Raw genomic sequence first — 15,673 nt, forward strand, 5'->3', positions numbered from 1 at the left:
GTAGGGTTTAACCCAACCGAATTTTGTTTGATTTTTTCATGCTTACTGTTCACGTGCTTTAAAAAAAAGCCTCCACGTAGAGTGAATATCAGAGCACAGAGAGGTCAGATCATAGAGCTGTGGGCTACCAAGGACCTCTTGTTGGGAGGGACAGGTCTCCTCAGGAGGGCTATGCTCTCTGCTCTTATCTGCAAGCTCACTGTGTCGCCTGAAACCACCCCCCCATGTTTTGGAGACAGGTTCCCCAGAACCACTGTTTACCCTTTCATGCAAGATGTGCAAACTTTCTCTGGCCAGCACAGTCAGGCTCCCTAGCCCCAGCTAGAGATATCTGGATTTTAGCACTGCTCTCAGGCTTTCTTCCATTTCACTATTGGCTCCTAAAATAAACGGTAATTGCAAACCTGCAAACCACCTCAATACCCTATGCAGCTGCCGCTGGCACTGTTGCACGGGCCAAAGAAAGTGCCAGAGCCTCCTGCTATCACCGCACCAGCCCTTCCTCCTGGGCTGAGCAGGACTTGGATGCACTGAGTATCCCTCTGGCTTCTCTGGCCACACGCAAGAGCCGCGACCTCCGCCCACTGCCTCGTCCCAGCTACCCCTGTGCCTTAGCTCAGACTTCTGGCTTCTCTTTGCTCACACCTTTGAATCGAGGATGATGTCTACAGACGTGCTGCCTGATACAGTAGCTACACACGTGGCTATTTAAAGTAATTAAAATTAAATTTTAAATTTAGTTGCTCAGTTGCACGAGTCACCTTTCAAGGGCCCAATAGCCACATGCGAGTAATGGCTAACACGTCGGAGGGGACAGAACTAGAATATTTCATCATCATGGAAAGTTCTGTTGGACAGCACTGGTCTAGATGATCCCACAAGAAAATTCTTGGCTCTGAGAAGGACTTTGTCGCTGAATGAACGCTTGGTGCGATGTTTGCAATGTATTATTTCATTTATTCCTCGCAAACCAAAGTCCTAGTTCCAAGAGGTGGAAACTAAAGCTCTAAGAAGTGAAGTAACTTGGCCACAGTCACCAAGTTAAGTAAGGTGGAGCCCAGATCCATCTGGTACACAGGTCTCTGTGACTTTGTCAACTGGTCGGGTTGCAAGTGTGATGGATAAAGAGGAGCTGAGGTATCGCTGGCTTTTCCACAAGATTTCTGCAAGGTACAGAAGAACCGTGCGTGGGCCATAAATACACCTCAGGGCAATGCCTGGGGTTCGATGGTGACCCGATTGACATGGGCTAGTAAGTGCACATTCACTTGTCAGATTGATTGGAAGATAATAGACAGCTTCTTTGATGTTTCTTCCTAGCATTGGATATATTTCTTATTGTGGGTGCCTGCTTTACCACGTCTTAAACTGGCAGCATTAAAAAAGTACCCACTCTCCTGGAACAACAACAAAAAGGTCATTATTGAAAAAAAAAAAACAAACCAGTGATATTTGAATAATGCCTGCAGCTTAGTTCACAGTTTTGTGCCAATATTAATTGCTGAGCTTTGATCATTTGACTATGGTTATGTAGAATGCTAACATTAGGGGAAAATGGTAAACATATAACTCTGGGGACAATTCCTGCAATTCTTCTGCAAACCTAAGATTACTTCAAAATAAAAACAAATTGAAAAATTGGGGAAAAAACTAGTGCCCACTCTATCCCTGCCCTTTTTCCTCTTTCTATGGATCTAGGGGAAAACAACAAAGAACCCAGGTGAACTGATGATGACCAGCCTTGCGCTGCAAACAGATAACTCCCTTCCACTGGAAAGGTAAATGGCAGTGGAGAATTTTATACTCAGAGCCAGCCTATGCCGGGAAATCAAGGTTACTGCCTCAAACCCCGGAGAACCCACCAGATTTTAGATGTGTCGAGTGATGGCCAGTGGACGGAGCTTCACACAACCACAGAGCCTGATTTTCATTTTTTCTTATTGTTTGTGTTTCTATTCTGGACTTCTAAAATTAAATGTGGATGTCCTCACACCCAGCACTTCCTGTAGGATTGATTTACAATTTTAATTCTTTTTGCAACTTTTATGAGCGACGAGGTCTGTGGCAATTCAGGGCTACTGGAATAAATTTGTTTTCTGTGACACAGAGACAGGAACTCTCCCAGACTGCTGGTGGAAGTGGAAATTGGTACAACTGGCTAGTATTCTTAATCAAAAACTTGAACATGGTGTATGTCCCTCAACCTGGGGATTTCTATTCTCAGGATTTATACTAAGGAAATCATTGTGCAGGTGCAGAAAATAGATTTCTCATTGAGGATGTCACAGCATGACTTTAATGGTAGCCTCTCGCAACCCCCAACAAAGAGGAAACAACTCTGATAAAGTTCTGGCTATGAAAATTATGGTATGCCCACATAACAGAATGCTATGCAGCTATTAAAATTATATCCTAGAAGACTGTTCAAAGTCCTGGAAAGATGATCAAGATAGTCAAGTGGAAAAAGTACGTTATAACAACATGTAGAGTATGATCTCCCTTTTTTTGGTAAAACAAAAAATATATCCACTTAAAGGACTAAAGAAGAAAAACTGAACATCAAAGCAATAGTGATCATCTTTGAGTGAAGGGGCTTATCTCAGAGTGATTGGATAGTTTTAATTTTCTTTCTCTGCATTTTGTAAGTGTTCTACAATAAATATGTATTGTGTCGGCAATGGAACACTTTTTGCTTCTAGAAATGTTACTAGAAGGAGGTATTCATCAGAAGATTTTTTGGTCTTTATTAACAGACTCTCATTAATTGGGTGGATGGGTTCTCCTAATTCTGCAAGATGCTTCTGGTGGGTTTACTTTTTAACATCACAATCCTAACACATGATATTTTTTTGTCTTTTTTTTCAAATTTTTATTTAAATTCTAGTTAGTTAACAGATAGTGTAATATTGTTTTCAGGAGTAGAATTCAGTGGTTCATCACTTACATACAACACCCAGTGCTCATCATAACAAGTGCCCTCCTTAATCCACATCACCCAGTTACCCCATCCCCCATCCACTTCCCTCCATCAATCCTCAGTTTGTTCTCTACCATTAAGAGTCTCTTATGGTTTGTTTCCCTCTAACATATAATATTTATTAACATCTAGCCTATGTGGAAAGGTGCTGGTGGCAAATTAACTTTTGTTAATGTCACTTTTCATGCCAACTTTCATTTCCAAAGTAGTGGTTATAACCAGTGAAGAATTGTCCTAGCAAGAGTTAGAGGAGGTGGCAAATTATAGAAATGTGACGATAAAGGCAGTGGACAGTAAGCAAGATTATAGATGGCAGAGAGAAGCAGAACAATACAAACATGGAAGTAAATTAGCATCTGTGCCCAAAGAAGCAACGTTTGTATTCCTGGGGCTCTTATCTCAACTCCCAAATGAGAGTGCAATATGCCAATCACAAGGTAGAGATCATCAGGACTCTTGGCCAGATTGGGTGGTCCCACTCTAAGTGCTGCTAGTAAAGGCTCATATTCAGGAGGGCACAGACTTGGTTTATACAGGGAAGACCAATATGCACTTGGCCCATGGGAGGAAGGAGCAGGAGAAATGGGTGGTAGCAATCATAGCCTAGAGGCCATGAGACTGAACAGAATGCTGGCACCATTAAAAACCTTGATATAACCTGGAGGGAAGAGTTGGGTTAGTTGAAAAGAAAAGTCCTAAAAAAGAAGTCTTCATATTGCTGATCAGTGCCTACTCTCCTTTCTTTCATTTGCCTGGTGGGAATGGCCAGTTCTTCTTAGATGAGTCCCTACTACCCCCGTGAGAAGTTCCATCAGCCCTCCCTGGCTTTTCCAGCCACCCGACATAACCATAGGCTAAATACAAAGAGTATGTGTGCCATGCTAACACAGATTCAAAATAGGTCCCCTGGTCTTCCTTGTCCAATGAGATTGCAGCTCCTAAGCCCTGTCTACAGAGCAGTTCTGTAATGATTCCATTATTGTGGGCCAATGGGTAGGAGTGTGTGGAGAGAACCAACCATTGATTGGGGTGGGATTGTGGAGGTGAAAGCTGATAGATGCATTGCCCCCCGCCACCACCATCAGCGCCTACCCACCCACCCACCCCCTGCAGTTTCATAGAGTGGGTTCACCCCACCCCTTATAGCAAGGGTGGACTAGATAAAATTTTTTTCACAAGATTTTCCATGAATGTCCCTCCAGACTGATATTAGGTCCTAGTGATCTATGCCACCTTCCCCACTCCAAACCCCCCTTTCATTGGCCCAAAACCTGTGCCTGGGCAGGGCACCCTGGATGGAGAAAATACCTTCCGGCCTTTTCTCAGGCCACAAGCTAATGAGTAGGTCTCCACCCCATGTTCCCTTTTAACTAGCCTGGAAATTGGCAAGAACTGGGGATTTGCAAATTTTCCTCTCTCTTAAGTCTATGAAGCAATGACCACTAAGTTTGAGGGTAAAGTTATCTGTTTGTAGAAACAGTTTTATGTCATGGGAATCAGATACCTGAAAGTTTCTTAGGTAAATCTTATGCAAAATTTAGGCCACTTACATCTCTGGGCCAGGATTTCCAGCATCACTGCATCATGGCACCCGGGAAGGGGAAGGGTATCAGTTCTTTGTCGATTTAGGTTGGTATGTATATTCAACATTAAATAAGCCCATTTACTTTTGCCTAATTGGGGATTTGCGTGGCCGTGCAACCTAATTCTGAATGGCAGACATCAGTCCTGTGGTTAATTGCCTCCTGCACAGTTTTGTGTCTCGTGGCTTTCCACTTGTAAACCCGACTATGGGCTCTAGAGATAGATGTATTTAAATGATTGGCACTAGATTAGCAAAGACTTTCAAACGTTATAAGTAAATAGGAAAATTAAGACTCGCAAGTCCTGCAGGATCAGCCCCTGCCACTCTTCCAGCTTCATATCTGTCCCCTCTCCCCCTTGGTCCCAGGCCAGCCAACTGGCCTTTCCTCTTCTCCTTAAACTCACTCTTCTCCCCTCATCCCCGGGGTCTGTATGGTGCACTACCTGCCTCTCCCCCGCCCTCAGCACTCAGCTCAAATGCTTCTTCCTCAGGGAAGCCTTCCCTGACCAGCTCTTCCCACTCTGAGTCAGACATCTGGGCCTCTTCTGTGCACGTACTTATGAGTCTCTATGATAATTTGGTTAGTGTCCGACTCCTCCCCTAGACTAAGCTGCCAGAAGAGGCAGAGTCTTCCCTGTGTCTTCCAGAGCCAACCACCTACCAGCACATGGTCATTGTTCAACTAATAGATTTGCTCATCTCCAAATTTACAGTTCAACGCAGGTCAACTTGAGGATTTGTCCTTACTGTAACCTGGGCACTTAGCTATCTCTCTTTCTATGCTCCATTTCAGGGGGGACCAAGAGAGCTTCTTAGGTAATACCCTGGGGGCTGAGCTGCAGAAACACTGTAAATAAGGGTGTTTTCCACCCAAGCTTCACCCTCCAAAATTACCTCTTTCCCTCCCTCTCCTCCAGGATGCTACGCTTGCAGCCCTGGGACCATATATCCAGTTGGGCTTTTCTGCTTGGTGGGCACTGTCCCCCAAGGCAGTATCCTTAGTTACACATTTCTGCTTCTGTAATTCTATTTCTGGGTCCTTTATGTATGTATACATGGTACCCGGAGCCCATGGGGAGGTGGAGGCTGAAGGAGAGCATACTGAGGATAGCTAAGAGTTCCAGTTGGGGGGGGGGCGGTATTTTTCCACTTGCCATCAACTTTGCTCATCCCAGGAAAATCCTACTTGAAGCTCTTCTAGCCATCTCCTTCTCTCTACTTTTCTTCTTCCGCCCTTTATTTTTCAGAAGGGAGGCCTTTGGAGAAACTATTTTTCTCTTCCATTTTTCCAGGTTGGGCAGGGTTCCTGAAGCTGAAGACCTGGCCTCCCAGATGCTGAGAGGCTTTCCTAGAGACCGCGTCTCTGCCCAGGAGGCCCTGGTTCATGACTATTTCAGTGCCTTGCCATCTCAGCTGCACCAGCTCCCCGATGGTGAGTGAGGGACCTGTGTGTGTGTGTGTGTGTGTGTGTGTGTGTGTGTGTACATGCACACATGTAAGTCTCAGGGTCTAAGTGTTTTCTCCGAGCACTGGGGAATCATAGTACTTGCAACCAGAAATGAGCTTAGGGATCGATTTACCTGGGAGAAACATGAGGGGACCCAATCTTGCCTGAGTTTTCTGTGAGAGTCCCTAAAACTCAAAAACACTGGTGGGTTGAGGTGACGCAGACCTCCTTGTAACGATCCAAACATTTCACGTAGACACTCTTAGAAACTGGATGAGATGAAAGTTGCCTCTGAGTTGTTTGTTTTCCCTAGCATCTGTCAGGAGAAGCAAAACCAAAGTTTGCAACAACCCCCTTCTCTCTCTAGAGAGAGTAAGATGATAGGTAACATGGAGATGTCACAAGAGGAGGGCAGGCCTGTCTTGATTGGTAATTTGATGCTGCTGAGGGAAGTGCCCGGTGGGGCGCTGGGGGGAGGGGCACGTCCTCCCAGGCCCGACGCCCACGGGGAAACACAAGTTACCCTGAAATCAGCCTTGCTGCCTGGGCCTGAAGTCATCCTCCAAATCTGAAATCTGCTGAGGGATCATGTGGCTGGAGCTCTCCTCATGTTTCTCAGAATGTGGCCGGGAAGGGCTGGGCAGAGGATGTGGGCAGTGTGGTCCTGGCTCGGCTGTTTGAGGGGGACCGTCCTTAGGTGGGGTTTCTTTGGAAAAAGTCACCATGCAATGAAAACAATTTTTAGAAGCCCTAAGCAGGAGACAAGAAAGCTAATAAGGAAGGAGTAGGGGCTCGGACTGGGAAGAGGGCCCTGGGATGGCATGTGGGGTGACAATGAGGATAGAGTGGGGAGCTGCTGCCTAAGAGGCCTAGACATACAGTCTGGCCAAAGCCTCCAGGGTCTGCAAACGTGACTCCACTGTATCTAGGACATTGTCCTGCCACAGCCCAAAGCTCTGAGTTTGGGACGTCTTGAGGCATTTTATTATTAAAATGAGTTATTTAGGATCTCCAAAAATAACCATAATCATACAACTGGGGTTAATGTCTTACTTAACCCTGTAGGAAGAGTTAGTCATCAGGATTTATTAAGTTGCCATTAAGTGTCAAGAACATATTAAGTGCTATAAAAATTGAGGGAAAAAAGAGGCTTGTCCTTGACCTCAAGGATCCTACGGCGTGGGAGGAAACGGGGTGAAGAAGAGGAAACAGGGCACCCTTGTACACATATTAGCACAAATCATATCTAAACAGCTAAAGTCTGTGCATAATCAGCTACAGATGTTGAGAGAATATGTGTGCTAAGGGCAGTTCTTTGGAGGAACTAGAATAACGCAACTGAGAGAGTTTGGACTGGAGGTGAATCTGGGTTGGAATTTGGAAGGAGCCGAGGAGCACTATTTGGCACATGGGTGGAACAAAAGATATCCCAGGCAACCTACAGTTCTGACTCCCTTTCCAGTACCTCAACTCCCACTGTACCCCCGTGATCTCCCCTACTCCCACCCCAAAATACTGTTCCCAGTCTAAGCCCCTAGGTCCCTCTTCAGCTTTCTTCTCTTGGGCCTAGGACTTCTAACCACCACTCCAGGCAAACATACGCATTCAGGAGTGCACGCACACACGCATACTCACACTCACATGCTTACACACTCACGCTCCCTTCTCTCCACTTAACGAGACCTCCCTCACTGGCCCTCCTCCAGGATCTATTATTCCACATACTGAGAACCACTGGGGACCTTGAAAATGTCCTGGACACAAGCTTTGACCTGATAAAAAGGAATTAGCAAGAAACAGCCACTGTCCAAACTAATGTGTTGTTAGAAACTTGGGTTTTGATTCTTCCTGGCCATCTGAAGCAGAGCCACCAACTGAGGGGCTGTGTGTGTGTGTGCGCGCTCACGCATGAGCACGCACGCCCATGTGCGGGTGTAAGAGAGAGACCCATCTGTATTCCTTCTCTGTTCACCCAGCCACAGAGCCCAAATCTACTTTGACACTTTTAGAAAAATGAAAAGATGGAATCTTGCAGGAGCCTGCCTGCGCTGGGGGGGAGCCGAGGAGTGCTCACAGCAGGAGGGAAGTTGACTTTTCTTTATACATATAGGGGTTTTTCCATGCAGAGTTTAAATTATGCCTGATAAAAGGAGTTTCGTGGATGTTTCAGTTCTTTCAAATTCTCCTGGCTTCCTCCCAATTAAATGAGGTTTGTCAAAGCCACGGGGCTCTGCTGCTGCTGCCGCGGCCGACAAGCACTTCCTGCAGCGACATCTCGAATCCCCGAGGGAGAAGATGAAAGGGCCAGCGCCAAGAGACAGGGAAGGGGGTGGCGGGACTGGGTGTGTGTGTGCATGTGGGAGGGGGTGCAGAAACAGGCTTAGAGACCGACCGACAGATAGGACGTGGGACAAGTAGACAGGGAAAGCAAAGCTACCAGGAAAATAGGAGAGAAAGAGAGGAAGCGAGAGAGCAGCTGGGGCCGGTTGCTTGCGCACCTTGACCACAGTGGCCCTTACCAAGGACACACCTACGGAGGGATGCACGCCCTTGGCCTGGCAGTGCCAGCCTACTTTTTCATTGCCCGGGGCAATTAGCCTTTATTAAGAGCCTCCTTTGCAGACAGAGAGCACCAGACGGTTATCACAGTTCCCAACCTGCAGGGACACAGAATCTCCGTCTCCATGGTGGGCTGCCCCAGGCATAAGAATTGTGCAAAAATAAGACATGCTCTTGTGAGTGGTTTGTAAAGAGAGTTTCCCTGCCATAATTATGCAGGAAATTTTGCTCTCTGGTGGCATTTCAGTGTGGAAGCATTTAGGAGCTTATATTTATATCATTTTATTCTTCTGGCTTTATTCTGGTTGCAAGGATAACAGAGTTGTCACTTTAAAATATATTCTGTTTCCCCTTTGATCTGGGAGATGCCAGCTCTTATTGTCTGCCCTCTGAAGAAGACAATCTGAGCATGAAACCTGTGGCTGGGAAATATGTGAAGAGTGGAGGGATGGCCTAAATCCCAAGAAATTCCCCGCAACGTGCAAGAATCCGTCCCATCTACCCATGTCTATTTCACCAAAGCTGAGACTTTCCCTGGGTTGTGGCAATAAGCTCATGGCCGGAGGAAAGCAGGTGGTTACTCGCCATGAAAATTCGGGGTTTCCAAGATTAGTTCCCTTTTGGAGCATACTCTTACATGGAGAAGCATGACTATTAGAATGGCAAGCATGTGGGAACTTCTGCCAAGCGCTGACATGGTCCCTTATTGACTCTTGAACACCTGAAGAAACATTTGTTGATGGAGAAATTATTGGTAGTCTCTCTCAAAACACACCCAACAGCAAGCTAATTGCTTCTGCAGATGGCCAGGGGAATACTCTCCCCTCTCGGTCACCGGCTCGCAGCCACACTTGTGGTCCTCGTGTCTGAGCCAGCAGCGCAGAATGTCAGCTGGGGCAGCGAGGACCTAAAATTAGGTCCTTGGCAACTCTCTAATCTTAGCTGCAGGTTCAGCTTCTTCGTTTATTTCCCTTTGCCCTCAGCATGAACTTGGGCTCTGGGAAAGGAACACTGCTTAATGATTTGGGGGTGGGGGGAGTAGAAAATCATTAAGCTGCCCTTTCTAGAAACTGGCTCCACTCTGTTCTTGCAGGGAGACTTCCAAATGTTACCCTTGGAAAGTTAAGACTGATTTTGGAAGCTAGCCATTTTGAACCATAGACACTGATCCACAAAAGTATTTTTTTTTTAATCTGGGGCAGTAAATGCCACGTGATTTAAGAGTCTGGTCCTTAAGCCCTGGTCCTTGATCATCAGGACATCAAAGGCTGTCTCTCTCTGTGGGTTGGTCCCATTTTACTTTCCAAATCCCAGACTTGAGTCTCTCCCATTCCTTCCTGGACTAAATCCCCCTTCTCCTTTAAAACAGGTTTCAGCATCTTAAAAAAAAAAAATCCTAAAACTTGAAAGCTTACAATTGTTTCACAAGTAATTTTGCAAAAACAACTTACCAGAGTCTTTCTCATCATTAAATGCTTTCTTACTGCAGGTATAGAGGCACGGCGTTGACCTCTCCCATATGTCACAGCACGCTAGTGTCTATACTCCGGAAGTTCTTCAGCAAGCCTTATCCATATTGCCTCATTAACATCTGAGTAATTTTTTTGTTTTGCTCCAATAAAAGAATTTCAGGCCTTCTTTTAATTATCTCTTTAATATATTTGAAGATCCCTTGATATCACTTTCCAAAGCTCACTTCTCTAGGCTGAATTCCTTTGACCTCTCTTCCCCCCAATATAGATTCTGTTTCTCTCACTCTTTAATCATTTTTGTTTCATTATTCTATTCTGAACCCGTTCCAATTATTTTGCTTATCTCTGAGACTCTGGAGCCACATAGACTCAGATTTCTAACATAGTGGGGAATTCTGTTCCAGTTCATTCATTAAAGATTTACTGAGGGTCATTAGTATGATACTGAGTGATACAAAAATGAATTAGTCAGAGAGTCTGTCCTCAAAGAGCTTCTAGTCCTTAAGGAAAGGAGACAAGTATATAAACAGCCACAGTTCAGGTGTGAAGTGCTCTGGGCATTCAAAGGAGGTAAGATTAAATCCAGCTCTGGGGATACAGGATGGCTTTGTGAGTGGGCCTTCAAAGATTATGGGGTCTGGATGGTTGGGGAGGAAGGACATCCAGGGAGAGGAATGTCATCCTCCTCTTAATACCACCTAACATCATAGTGAAGTTGTCCTCTTTTTAATAATAGTGGCACAATCCTGACTCATATCATGGTTTTTACTCCTTATTGTATGGCTTCTTGCAATAATTTAAACATTTTTTTAAGTAAACTCTACCCCTAATGTGGGGCTCAAACTCACAACCTGAGATCAAGAGTCGCATGCTCCACAGACTAAGCCAGCCATGTGCCCCAATTTAAACATTCCTTACCATATCCTAGTGAAATTTAATTTCATTCTTTGTATGCTAATGATTTCAAATCGATTCTGTTCTTGCTTTTACTGTCCATTCAAAATTTAACCAGGATATTTTGCCATTCTAGAGGACCAAGTTTCAGGGGGTGGGAGGGAAGGGAGATTCTGAGCCAGGCCTCTCTTTTCTGCCTTTAGGAGTTTGGAACCTAATTCAGACCACCCTCTCTAACCTTTTAAATCCTCCATTATTCAGTACTTAAGCAGTACAGGAAGAAACAAGGAGTTAGGACGTGTCCTCCATAACACACTTCCTCACCTTCCATGCTCAAAGATGTCCTCAAGGGATTCCAGTACATTAGCGAAGACCCTGGAAAGAGAGGAAAAAGTTAGAGACACTTTGAGTGGGAGAGGATCTCAGGGACTTGCTATTCCATATCTTCATTATATAGATTGCGTCCCTGACCACCCCAGGAAGAATAGTGGCTGCCATGTATTGGGCATCCATGTGCTTCACACAAATTCTCATTCAATTTGTAAACTAGCTGGTGAGGCTGGAGTTATTATCCTCACATTATATATTAGAACATTGGGACTGAGAGAGGCTAAGGAAATTGCTCAAAATCACACAACCAGTAAGTGGGAGAGCCCAGGTTTGACTTCAAGTCAGACTCCTAAACCACTCTTCCCACTACTCATTGCTGCTTACTAAGGATCACATGGGAACTTAGTAGCAAAACAAGGATTAGAACCAAGGTCTAGACCCCCTAGTCTGACCTTTCTACTCTCTTATGCTCTATGTTTATTTTAGAGCCTTCCCAAGAAAGATTCCACTTGTCCCAGGTAATATGCTTAATACCTCACAATTAAGAAGGTTCAATTTCATGTTTATTTATATTTATTTATTTAAGCGAGAGAGCGCATGCACATACATGCACAAGCACACGAGTGGGGGGAGGGCCAGAGGGAGAGAATCTTCGAGCAGACTCCCCGCTGAGCACAGAGCCCAGTTGGGGCTCCATCCCACGACCCATGAGATCATGACCGGAGCAGAAACCAAGAGTCAGATGCTCAACTAACTGAGCCCCCAGGTGCCCCCAGTTTGATGTTTAATAGAGATGCCCCTGACCTCTTCCTTAATCCTCAATGTCATCTTGTCTTAGTGTCTGTTCCCTTTTTTTTTTCTTTTCTTTCTTTTTTTGCTTTTTGGGTTTGTTTTGTAATATACAGTCACCTTTGGGTTTTAAGACTTCTTAATCCATGATGGTTCTTTTTTTGTTTTACTGGAATTCATTCAATTTTATAGGGTAATTTCAGGAATCCAACAAAAAATTGGGCAAAGGCATAAAATAGCAATTTACATGAGGAAAACAAAAAAAGTATACCAACACATGGGTTAAAAAGACAGCCTTACTAGTGATTAAATAAATACAAATAACTGATAAGTAGTTCTTTTTCCCCCCTCAACCTAATGACTCCCAGTGTTCGTGAGATTGTGGTAAAATAATTTTCTGCTGGTGGTATTATAAGATGGGGCAACTTTTGCAAGGCCTTATGACATGCATATCAGGAGCTATAACAATGGTAACAACCTTCAACCCTGTACTTTGGTTTCTGGAAATTATCCAAAGAAATAATTGAACAGGAAAAAGAAAAAAAGAACCCTAGATACATAAACATGTTCATTGCAGTGTTGTCTATAATTGTATTTAAAAAATTACAAAATAAAAATAAAAGAAACAATCTAAATATTCAACACTAAGAGAACCAATTGGATAATGTTGTTATATTGACTCAGCTATTGAACTATATAACAATTTAGAATAATTCACAGGAGTGTGAGGTAGTATGGAAATATTTATGCCATTATGATGTGAGCTAAAAGAAAGTAGGATACAAAATTGCATATTATAATCTACCTGTGAAATGTATTATGCATATCAACAAAACTGAAAGGTAGCATACAAAAATAAAAATGCTCCTGCCATTTAGGGGGATTGTGGGTAACTTTTTTCTTTTTCAACGTTTTCTTTGATGTTGATGTCGTATTGCTTTTATTGTTTACAAGAATGAGGTAGGGCAAATGTTACAGGGAGTCCAGGCTCTGGACTGAGAGCTAAAGGACCTGAGTTGTCTTCTTTTTTTCCAGCAGGACATGCGTTATTGGCCTTCATAAAGCCTCAATCTCTCAGTCTACACAATGGGTTAATATTAGTTTCCTTTACCCCAGATTGACAGAATGTTTATTTTATAAATCTTTTAACTCACTGAATGCAAGGGTTCACATAAATGTGGTCCTAGGAGAATGAGAGGTGGGAGGGAGAGGAAAAGATAAATAGGCACTAATTAATTTTAAAAGGAAAGATCATCCGCTTTAATCGGAAATGCTTATGTGCTGTGCCCCCAGTCAGAGTTTTAAGTGCACTCCGTGTTAGTTAGCAACTTCAACTTAAAGTGGTACTGTGTGATCCTCTGGGCTTTGAAGATGGAAGCCTATATACATACACATGAGCTAAAATTACTGCATAGTCACGAGGCTGTGTGCACTCTGAATAATTAAATGCACGAAGCAACTCCAGCTGATGGATTGACGATGTGTAAGGGTAGCGCAAAAACCAAGTGCCAGGGAAATTACAAGACATTTTGAAATGATGGTTTAATTTCCAAGCTTTCTTTTCAGCTTGCGCTTTCTCTTTTAGCCATTACAGGCAAGTAAAAGAGATTTGATTATCTTGTTTCCTGTGAAAGGTTACTTAGCTTCTCAATCCCATTAAGTCACTTTCTGCACTCCAGTGCACCCAGCCTTCACCAGGTTATCAGCCCAGGAAGAGTAAATGGAGACACCAGGATCAGATTTCTAAAGGAAGGAAAGTTAAAGCAAAGTTTGAAAGGGGTGACAACCAACAGCCAGGAGCTTAGGAACTCAATTAGACTGAAAGACAACTATCTCATTATCTCGTTCTGAAATGATCTAAATACATAAGAATCTAAAAGTTTTAAATAAACTTGTCCTACTCACTGTCTAGATGACTGAATTTCCCTTCTCAAAAAATTTTAAACACCCACTTTCGTATTTATTTATTCTAAGTGCGAAGCAGCTGTGATAATTATGCTGTCAGATTCAGTAAGCTAATGAGGAGTCAGTCGAATGGAAGGTTTTGCTTTTGTGGGATTGCTGCGGGAGAAATGCTCTGCTGCTTTTTTCCCTTCTCTCTTTTTCCTCTCTTTCTTCCTTTTTTTTTTTTTTTTTTCTTGTTTTTGTTTTCTTTTTCTAGAGTCGGGCAGTCCTCGGGGCCGGGCCAAATTGGAATCCCTTTGATGAACTGGTTGCTTTCCCAACACTGTTCCACCAGAGAATTTCTCCCTCTCTCTCTCCCTCTCTCTCTCCCCCTCTCCCCCCCTCCCCACACTCTCCCTCCCTCCCTCTCTCTCCCTCTCTCCTTCCTCCCTGGCTTTTGAGGGACAAGGAGGCCCGAGGGAAATCTTCATGCCACTGTCCCCAAGGCAAGAGGACACTTCTCCCTGAGGGAAATTCCCAAAGTGGTTTGGGTTTGAGTTGATTTGAGAGTGATCTGTGAAGTTTACACACTGTTTATTTTAGCTGTTTATTTATGCTATGACATGAGCTAGAAAAAAGTAGAATACAGAATTGTGTATTATAATGTACTGTGAAGATGTATTATGCATACCAACAAAACTTGACGTCTCCCCTTTATAGCCTAGCAAAGGTGTAATGCCGAACCCAAAGACTCAAGGCCCCAGACTACTCGTGGCATCCAAAGCAGATGTCTAGACCAAGGGAGGCAGAGATGGCCCTGCAGGTTTATTTCCGCTCTTTGGGTGTGAGCAGCTTCCAGCAAACAATATTATTAAGGCACCTTAGGCTTTTGGTGTGCCAAAGCTAGACGCTTATCTTTTTGTTAAATTGCACACTATTTAGAGCACTCCAGGTTCGTGCAGATTGTGAGCCTTGGAAAAGCAATGCCCAAGTGAAAAGAGGTCTTGCGTAGGTTTGTGATGACAATTGCTTTGGTGACAACGTGGCTGTTGTTTTTCCCAGATGGTATCTATGCTGAGGGCTTGGAACAAAGGCCACTAGTTATTCAAATATATTACGTATCAAGAACAACCCAAGATGTTTTGAATATATTATCGCCTTTAAACTTATAGCAATCTGCCAGGAAGTTTTACTATCCCCATTTTGCAGATGAGCTCCTTAAAACGTTAACTTTGGGAGGACTTGACCTAGAATTTTCATGTAGTGAGCACCCAGGAACAACACACACTTGAACGCAGACATTTATAAAAATGCCAACTGCCAGCATACTGAACTAACCCAACAAATCAGAGCAAAGCTAGTGTGTGTGTGTATTTTTTTTTTTGCAAAAAAAAATTTTTTTAATTTATAAAAGTTGTACCATAGGGTCTATTCAAATAGATTGCCTAATGTAACTAATGCACCAGGATTTAAAATTTTCCGAAACACATCTAGCCCCAGCATGATGCTCATTGCCTGCCATCACTGGGACTAATGTCCAGACTCCTTGGCTTGATATTTACTCCCTTTACCATCTGGTTCCAGCTCATTTTTCCAACTTCATCTACTAGTCTGTCTTGCTCTAACCGTGCAGTTCCCTCAAACACTTTCCTTCCCCTTTGCCTTTGCTCATGCTGGTCCTCCAGCCAGCAATATTGTCCCTGGAATTTCTTGACTGTTGAAAGTAGAGTCTTCCT

At 43.8% G+C, this 15,673-nt stretch overlaps 1 protein-coding gene across 1 annotated transcript in view; it reads left to right on the top strand.

Annotated features, from left to right (window-relative positions):
- Window positions 1-14,258, top strand: part of CDK15 (cyclin dependent kinase 15) — a 73,086-nt gene extending 58,828 nt beyond the window's left edge. The window contains exons 12-13 of the mRNA XM_078070031.1: window positions 5,855-5,994; window positions 14,215-14,258. Coding sequence (XP_077926157.1) covers window positions 5,855-5,994; window positions 14,215-14,258 — 184 coding nt within the window. The remainder of the gene's footprint in view (window positions 1-5,854; window positions 5,995-14,214) is intronic.
- Window positions 14,259-15,673: the final 1,415 nt, after the last annotated feature.

The sequence above is a fragment of the Halichoerus grypus genome, chromosome 4 (genome assembly GCF_964656455.1).
Source record: "Halichoerus grypus chromosome 4, mHalGry1.hap1.1, whole genome shotgun sequence".
Taxonomy (NCBI): domain Eukaryota; kingdom Metazoa; phylum Chordata; class Mammalia; order Carnivora; family Phocidae; genus Halichoerus; species Halichoerus grypus.